Source organism: Anopheles coustani, chromosome 2, assembly GCF_943734705.1.
Source record: "Anopheles coustani chromosome 2, idAnoCousDA_361_x.2, whole genome shotgun sequence".
Taxonomy (NCBI): domain Eukaryota; kingdom Metazoa; phylum Arthropoda; class Insecta; order Diptera; family Culicidae; genus Anopheles; species Anopheles coustani.
In genome coordinates, this window is record NC_071289.1 from 45,667,088 (window position 1) to 45,676,003 (window position 8,916).

An 8,916-nucleotide genomic window follows, 5' to 3' on the forward strand; every position below is an offset into this window, starting at 1 on the left:
AAATCGTTTCAAATATTTTGCATACTAGCTTGACGCCCCGGCGTTGCTCGGTGACGAAGGGATTGAGAAAAGGATTAGGGTTTTAACTAATACTTGAAAGATATGTTTGAATATAATAGCTACAATAACGACAAATTTAAAATGTTTGATAATTCATCAATTTCCCCGTAATGTATAAACCTTAGGGTAACTATGTTGGATACATCTTGATATTTGTTTACATGCTTGTTTTGTTTGTGTTAGTAAAACTGAGTTTAAATTGTAAAATTTAGATGATTTTATCATAAAATAGTGATCAAACAAACCTTCAACCACATCTGTAGTACTTAAACTTGATGTGTGAAAAGTTTCAGAAGCGACGGTTTAGTATTGGTCGAGTTTTCAGTGTACACAGAACTCCATACATAAAAAAGCTAAAATATGTAGTAGATAATCTATATAAACTCACTAATAATTTTGTTGTATTCCCTAGTGTAGTGAAAAATGACTTCTTGAATCGGAGAACAAGTAAAGCCAACAATACAATCGAGCAGAACCAGTAGAGGAGTGTAAGGAAAATAATCTGTTGAAAAATCAACTCGTCGTCGGCGAACCCTCTACTCAATCTATCTGAATCTGAGCTGCATGTCCGACAGCCGGAATCGAGTGTAATTTTGCTGTCAAAATCGTGTTATTTTCCACTCCAGTCTGCGGTATTCCATTCACAGCGAGCATGTAATCTTTCATCAGTGCGCTTCTATCACTTGAAGCCCCCACGGCCTTTTTATTCTTCCTTCAATAAAAGGTCTGGCCAGGGCAGCAGCAACGAGAATAAGTGTCAATACGGTGCTCGACGGCTCAACAGAAAGGCTAAGAAGGAACATAGGCAGCAGAAGTGGTTACTCATCTTGCGAAGTTGAGAACACGTTGTGGGGGTCTAAGCGACCGCGACTTAGCATGTTTTTCTTTATGTACAATGGCCAAGTCAGTTAAATGTACCATCTTTCTGCCCCTCATACACCCTCCAATATTGGAAGTGTTTATTTGATAAATAATTTACACTTTCTTATAACAATGCACGTTTTGTAAAACTGAAGCAACCTAATACCACGAAGTAAACCTACTAATTGAACTAGTATTCGTAGACTAACTTAGTAGCTTTATTAATTTGTACGAACCAACGCCTTAGATACTATACTTTGACCCAATACTTGTGTTTGGAAAGTATGTACCTGTTATAAACATTCGAACGAAACGAAGTAAACTTAATTAATAAATTGGAAGTAACGGTGTGTTTAAATGTTAAAATGTTCAATTCGAAGACAAGTAAGGTTGCGTTGGTTGGTTGTAAGTTAACAGACTAGAGTTAACAGTAATGAAGCTAGAAGGAATGAATATGCTTCCTTATACCCCTAGGATCAACCCCTGTAACACTCAATAAATTTTCCGAAATGTGTTTCTTGTCATCCCTTCGATGCTTTTCTGCTCGTTTATGTTGTAGATCTTTATTGCCAACGAGATAAAGAGCCATTACTATAAATTATTGCCATTTTATTTTTTCTTCTTTTCCTATAGGATGGAACAAAATCTGAAGGACAGTGCCGATATTCGAAATCAGTGGTGGTAAGATATAAGCACCTCAGAGGGTTCAGCATACAAATATGTGTGGTCCAATTAATGTTAAATAATGTTTGTCACACAAATTCATTGAAGTATACACCGATTTTTACGAAACAAATGTTCAAATAAAAATAAACTTTTGTATTTAAAAATACAGTAATATCGTGTTGTGGAAAAACGCGATTGATACATTTTGATAATTACAGATAGTAAAGACAGAAAGTGTTTGATAAGTTATGTAATAAGATTAGCTTAGGGATAAGATGTAAAATTTTATATGTAACTATTTAATGATAAAGTGCTTAAAACATAAAAGTACCTTATCACACGTCACTCACTAATCTCATACAACGCATAAGCCGAATAAGAATGTAAGATATCTTTCAAATAGTCGGCACCTTTTGAGGGACTTGCGCCCTGTGCGGTACGCGCAATAATGTGCGTCGCAAAATCTGTCAAATAAAAAGACAGCCTCATTTCTTGTGTAACAAGTTATCTGTCCGAGTGCATCGATGAGTTTTTTTTTATAGTCAGACGTGTTCACAGCATCATCCGTCTCGCATGCACTCTATGCTACGATGGCTAATGGAGAGTTTGTAACGCGACAGAGGAAAAAATAAATATAATAAACTAGCCACAAAACGACGCGGCGGAAAAAGGTCTTAACAAGGTTTAGTTTTTTTACAACACTGCCTCCGTTGTGCGGAACGAGACGAAGCGCATGAACGAAACGCGCATGTAAGAACGCAAGTCTCGTTGCCATTTATTTATGTCCAACTTAGATGTGTACGTGAGTCAACTAGCTAGGCTAGGATTTTACTACCTACGATCGTCACGATCCGCCAAGAAACGGTCGACGATCGTTTTGTTTGACCCTTCCCCTACAGCGCACAGCGTATGCTATGCGCGGCTTCGGTGGGCTTTGTTCAAATTTATGCTTGACGTGTTAAGTGGTTTCTCAGAATATTGCTCACTTTTGTTTACTTTCCATGAGTTGTATTTCTACTTTTTATTCTGCCCGCTGCGTTGCGGCTGCTGGGTTGATGCTATTTAACTGTTCAAAATAATCTCTTTATTGCTCCGACGGTCCGAGATACAACCGTCGTGTTTCTGTCAACGCCGCACGGTACTCTAAAGATCTTCGTTCAACTGGTGTGTGTAGGTTTGACAGCTTACACACCTCACACACTCTGATGCCACGGGATCCCGGAGCAGAGAAAATCGAGCAGTTCGGATACTCTCCCGCTCCGGGAGCAAGCGTGTGCGAGGATGAAAAAGCGTTTGCTAATGCACTCTCCTTCCCTTTCGAAAGAAACTTACACTGTGTGTGTGAACACTGCAATACCATGGAGGTTGCTACATACAAGCAGTGATTGGTTGAAGCTAGTCATTCATCACTGCGGAAACCATTATGAAAATTTCCCCTTCACACACACAGTCACCCAGGTTGTGTATCTGACCAATTCGAGGCCATTGCTCGCAGCTGGTTCCCAGTAAGAGTTGAACTTTCAAGCCCAAAGGAGCTGCAGTGTTCGGGAACGCGAGTGACCACGTCCCCGCTTTGGTGTCGAACATATACTGTGGATTATCAACAGCGCATCGCTTTGTGTAATACTGAAAATGAATATATGAAGCTCTCAAATAAATTAAAAATAATTAAAATTTCATAATCATTTGTGTGTGTATGCCGTGGTTTAGTTCTCCCGTGGAAAGTGGAATTCCTGTGCACTGCCTACCCTACCTACCTTATTGAGTAATGTAAATGTGTGCCGTTCTAAGTGGATACTTTTCATCGGTCCATGGGATCGTCTGTAATAGTTTAATAGACGGTAATGGTTGACATCATTACTGATTTCGTGTATAGTGTGAAGAAGAAAGAACAGACGAAACTATCGTCTTCGAAAATGCAACCCCAGCTAGCCGAGCAATTTAATGTGCTAGAGGTGTGAGGTGCTGTGCTATCATGTATTTTCTTCGTTCGTGTGCAAGCGGCTGATATTGGAAGTACGTGATGTTGGCTTAATAAAACATGATAATTGCTGAAAATAAAATGTGATGTACATTGAAGTGCATGATTTGGTGCAGTGCAATTACAAATTGAACAGTGTCGCAAGTAGCGAGAAAATTGTGAGCGGAACTTACCGACGGCACGTTGGAAAACTGAAGGAAGAAATCTAAAACTCCCGTTCTACGTGTTCCATGAATGTAAATAGTAATATATTTAAACGGTGTGTGCGTGTGCACACTTAGATCGCTGGTTTATCCCGTTTCGTGCAATTTCATCCTTCCCGCTAGCTCAAATGGTGGTACTTGAAGGCACCGCAATGTTACAAGTAGGAAACAACCAATATCTACAGCCGGACTACCTTTCTCCGCTTCCAACAACGGTGAGGACAAACGCAGAAGTTCTTGTTCTGCATCATACATGTCATTTGTTAAGTAACTGCTAGTTATTTTAGCTCATCTTGACTAAGTTAGATGAATGAGAATAATAAGGAGGCCGTGTAGGTGCGGTAGAGTAAATATTCGATTCGTTGTAAATATAGCATGTTACATTAATCATTCTGAACAACATTGTGGAAATATTATTTTCGTAAATTGAATGGTTTTGCTTTAAGTACAAAAACCACACCATCATACTAATTCCTATTTTCTTTATTGCTTTAATGTATACAGTTGGACGCGAAGAAAAGTCCTCTGGCGTTGCTGGCACAAACATGTAGTCAGATCGGTGCCGACCCAGGAAATATTACCGTCAAGTCACTAGTTTCGCCATCGGAAAAGGGCAAGAAATCAACATCCTCGAACAACAGCAGCAGCAGCAGCACGTCGTCTTCCGGCAGTAACTCGTCGGCTTCGTCTCATGTCGATCCGACCTCCAACACATCCATGTCCGGATCACCATCGGCCAAATTAGAGAAATCCGATGCTTCTCCAGAGATCAAACTCGCCTTCAAACCGTACGAAATGAATGTGCTAACAACTAAAGTGAACCTTAGTAAATCGGCGGCCGCCGATGATCGGCCCTTGTCCAAGATGAGTAGTGGAAGTGATGTGTTGAACAACAACAGTGTGAGCCAAATCAATAATAATAATAATAATAATAACCATGGTGAAGGGGGCCGAAAAGAAAGCCGAGCCCTTTCGCCTCGTGGAAGTGCTGAGTCCCCGATGTCTGGTCGCAGCGGTGGCAGCGTTAGTGTGAAGAGCAATGACAGTGGCAGTGGTGTGTGCATGATTGATCATAGTGGAAACAATTGTACTACGCCTGATGCAAACAGAAGAGCATCTTCCGCAGGAACACCGAGTGATCGTGATAGAATGAATGGTGGCAGTGGTGTTCCCATCACATCCACCAGCCCATCTGCGGGAATGATGGCACTGCATAAGGAACACGCGGGCCAATTGACGCCGTCGGTCGCGTACAAACCTAGTGCATACGGGATTAGTGCAGCTGGACTGCCAAGTCCGTCGGGAATCGATCACGCAAATCCAGCCTTCAGGCCACCTTTCGCTGGCGCGTTCAACCACCACCATGCAGCCATGCTAGCAGCGGCTGGCTATTCTGGCGCGGCGGCAGCTGCTGCGGCTGCTAGTACCAATCCTTACCTCGGCTATACCCGCGTTAAAACCCCTTCGGGTGGTGAAACGCTGGTTCCGATCTGCAAAGACCCCTACTGTACTGGATGTCAGTTTTCGGCTCATAATCACCAAATCATGATGGGAAGCCAGTGTCCGGCAGGTTGCACGCAGTGTGAACATCAGAAGTACATGGCCATGGCACTCAGTTCTATGCCACCCGCTGGCTACCCAGGGTATCCTCCACCGTCATCGGCGACGGTTGCGGTTAACACGGCAGCCTCCCAATCATCGGGTAGTGGCGGTGCCGCCAGCCGTCCGTACATGTGCAACTGGGTGGTGGGTGATTCGTATTGCGGTAAACGGTGCAATACAACGGATGAGTTGCTCTCCCATCTACGTACTCATACGGCCAACCTGTCCGATCCGGCCGCACTAGCCCTACAGCAACAACTCATGCCTCTAAGCGGAATATTTCCGCCATCCTCGCTGCACCATCATCACCGGGGCTATCCTAATCCACCCCTGAGCCCCCTGTCTGCTGCTCGCTACCATCCGTATGTTAAACCCGGGGCCATGCCTGCGGGACTTCCCGGTTCCCCGTACAATGCTGCGGCGGCAGCGGCTGCCGCCTTTAACCCAGCAGCCGCGTTCGGGCAGTATTACTCTCCCTATGCGGCAGCCCTGTATGGTCAGCGGATAGGAGCCGCCGTACATCAATAGGAGGATGAATAAGCTGTATATGTCCCGAGGAATCTTTCTACTAGCATCGCCAAGGGACGCTACAGACGTCGCGTAAATAAACTGAAAACTAAGGGATCACTGGTTTAATACATCAACAAGTGGGACACATTTCTTTCACTGGTTCACATCCCACTGGTTGGTATGTGTTATGCTTAAAAGTGGGTTCATTTCTCTTGTTCGCTTGTGAAAGCTGTTAAACTAAAAGTTAAATTTAAGTACTAGGAATTAAATTACGTTCAAAGGTGTGTTACAATTAACAACCTTTCACACCAAACTTTGATGAACAAACTCAGAAGTTAGTAATCTGATTCCAAAAGACAACAACACCTACACGATTGTTGTTTAGTACTAGTGTTTCATACAATACGTATAAAAACCCCGATGACCGTATTTTTTTAATACAACAACAATTAAGGATTTATTTTCGGATTTTCGTGACGTTTGTGGCGGACCTGACATGTGACGATGTTCATATGCGAGCATGTAGAAGAAATAAGCGATGCTGCGAGTGAGTATCTGATAACCGTCGGCAATAATGCTTGGTTCAGGCTTTGTGCTGAAGCAATGGGTGTACTTGAAAATTTAACCAAGGAAAAATATAGCAGAACATTCAGGATATCGAAAGCGTTGTCCAGTCGTGTTTGTTCTATCGTCTGTGATATTAAGATTATTCTTCATATGAAATTAAAATATACTACTGGCGAGGAAGTCAAAGTGCTGGTAACGCGAGGACTGCAAAGCTACTCTACTAGAGTAATCAGGCAGAACAGGATTTTATTGGTTATGACACAAATTTAAAAACGGTGAATTCAAAAGCCATAGTCCATCGGAAGCATTTTGTTTCTCTTGTTTACAATCTACCAGTACATTGGAATTGATTTCTTTTTCATTGAAGACTTTGTTCAGCATGAGACCTGGATGGACAAGATTCAACAATCCCAGCGATATTATCCACCAAGTCGCTTTAGATTTTCATGCAATATCCTTAGAAAATCAACTAAAAAGGATATCTTTAGAGAAATTCAATGGAAAAATCCAAGCGATTATATTATTGAAACCAAATGTTCATTTCTAATGTCATCATTCGCTATCGACTAATAAAAGGTATGGTAAGCGCTTACTTAATGCGCCTTTATGTAATGTATTTTGAATTATTTTGCTCATTCTTTAATTTAAGTTTGTATTAGGTGCAAACGCAACTATATGTCTAATTTACATTTCACTCATTGCGTTCGACAGGTTTGGTTGAGAAAGAAGATCACAGGATAAGTTTTTAATTGGGCTTATGCAGCGTATATAATGTACCATCCAAATTTACAGATTCATGTCGTTTGTTTTGTGTTACGTTTTCCTTCTGCGCGGTATCGAGATTGTTGTTAGATCAATAAGAAATCTGATCACATTGAAACCTATGAAGCAATGGAAAGAATACACAATTGAAGTCACACTAAAAGCTGCTGAAGCTTGAAAAGTTAGAGCGTTGTAAAAGTGGCGAAATATGAAAGTAACGGAGGCATGTAGAATGTGACTATCTTGGGAGATCATAAGCAGGGATGTATAGTGTAAAAATACGGTGTAAATAAAAAAATAAAACATCTATGCCCGTTGCATGCTACGAAAAAGGAGTTTGAGCTCCCGTCGGTAAAAATGTATAGAAAACTGAGAAGCAAGCGTTTCTTTGTAAGAGAAAAACGTGGAATTTACGACCTGTAATAAATCTTAACATGAAAAATAAAAAAAACCACCACTTCCTTCATTAATTACAAACACCGACCTTCTTGACACGTTATACTCAACACACACCCGAAACCGCTGTTCATTGCGCTGATTTCTTTTCGGTGAAAATGTATTCGTCGCCTTTTACTTCCATCAGAGATGTAAAGTAGACGAAAAGAATGGTAAGCATATTTCAGAGCACGAGGGGGAATAAATAAATAACGAATCATCACGGGTTAACCAAGCCTGAAACCCATGCCACGAACGGGTACGTAAAAAGTGCCGAGAAAGGATGGGCAGACGGAGAAGAATAAAAAATGGAAAACGGAAACGAGAAAATGCCATGGTCGAACGAATTTAAAATGATATCATGTTTCGTTATTTATTAGTTAATTACCAAGCCTTTCAATTAGCACCCAAGGGGGAGCTGCTCATCCGGAGGATAGACTAAAGTTGGTCGGTATTGGTTTAGGGTTGTGCCCGCTGTGGGTAAGAGCAAAATAGTAGGCGTCTTGGCAGCGAGGATTAGGCGACGATGTTTTTGCCGCCGGAAAAGAAGGGGAAAGGACCGAATGACGCGGCGCTGGCGGCGCACAAGGGTGACGGGTATAAGCTGCTGTTCAGGCGCTTCGTTGTTTGACATGTTTGGCGGTATAAATTCCACTCTCGTTTGAGCGTAACATTTGTTGTAACCACATTGTACCCTTTTATTCTTGGTGCTTTAGATCATGTTGTTAAAGCCAGTTGATGCGAGCTTGTAGAAATCCGGGGATGGGTCTCATGCAACGAGTGTGTTTCTTCATCATTTGCACAAAAGTTTTCCCACTCACAGTGTTTCCCTCGTCACGGATGTTACTGGCATAAGAAATGAGCTAGCGTACTGTATTTAACCATTCTAGTACATTTCGTCACATCTTTATTCATCGCGCTTTAAAGAAAACCTTATTATAGGGTTTCAAAAGAATGCCTAACGATTAATTTTGACAACACTAATTTAAGCATCTGAACTGAACTTAGTTTTCCGTGCTTTTGCCTCTGATACGACAAAATGCACAAATGTAAAGAGAAGATTCATTGCACACTATACCAACATTGGCCCGTATTTTTCATCTTTTTGACGGCAATCGGTGGCTAAAAGAATGAAAAAAGGCTTCCATGTCTGCTTAAATGAAGCAACGAAAGGCCGAATCAATAAATTTTACTCGTTTCAGAACACTGCTGGTACATAAACGCCCTTTTTATGGTGATTATTCTTCAACATTCATTCCCTCTGCCCCC

General features: G+C 41.6%; 1 protein-coding gene across 1 annotated transcript; it reads left to right on the forward strand.

Annotated features, from left to right (window-relative positions):
* Positions 1-3,257: 3,257 nt before the first annotated feature.
* On the forward strand, positions 3,258-6,796 carry LOC131266092 (zinc finger protein Noc). Its single transcript, XM_058268448.1, has 2 exons — positions 3,258-3,986; positions 4,276-6,796. Exons 1-2 carry the CDS (start codon positions 3,900-3,902, stop codon positions 5,899-5,901), a joined length of 1,713 nt encoding a protein of 570 aa, XP_058124431.1. The 5' UTR covers positions 3,258-3,899; the 3' UTR covers positions 5,902-6,796.
* The last annotated feature ends 2,120 nt before the right edge of the window (positions 6,797-8,916 follow it).

Coding starts and splice junctions, on each gene's coding strand:
- LOC131266092 (XM_058268448.1), top strand. CDS start 3,900: ATGGTGGTACTTGAAGGCACCGCAATGTTACAAGTAGGAAACAACCAA. Junction 3,987..4,275: donor TTTCTCCGCTTCCAACAACG/GTGAGGACAAAC, acceptor TAATGTATACAG/TTGGACGCGAAGAAAAGTCC.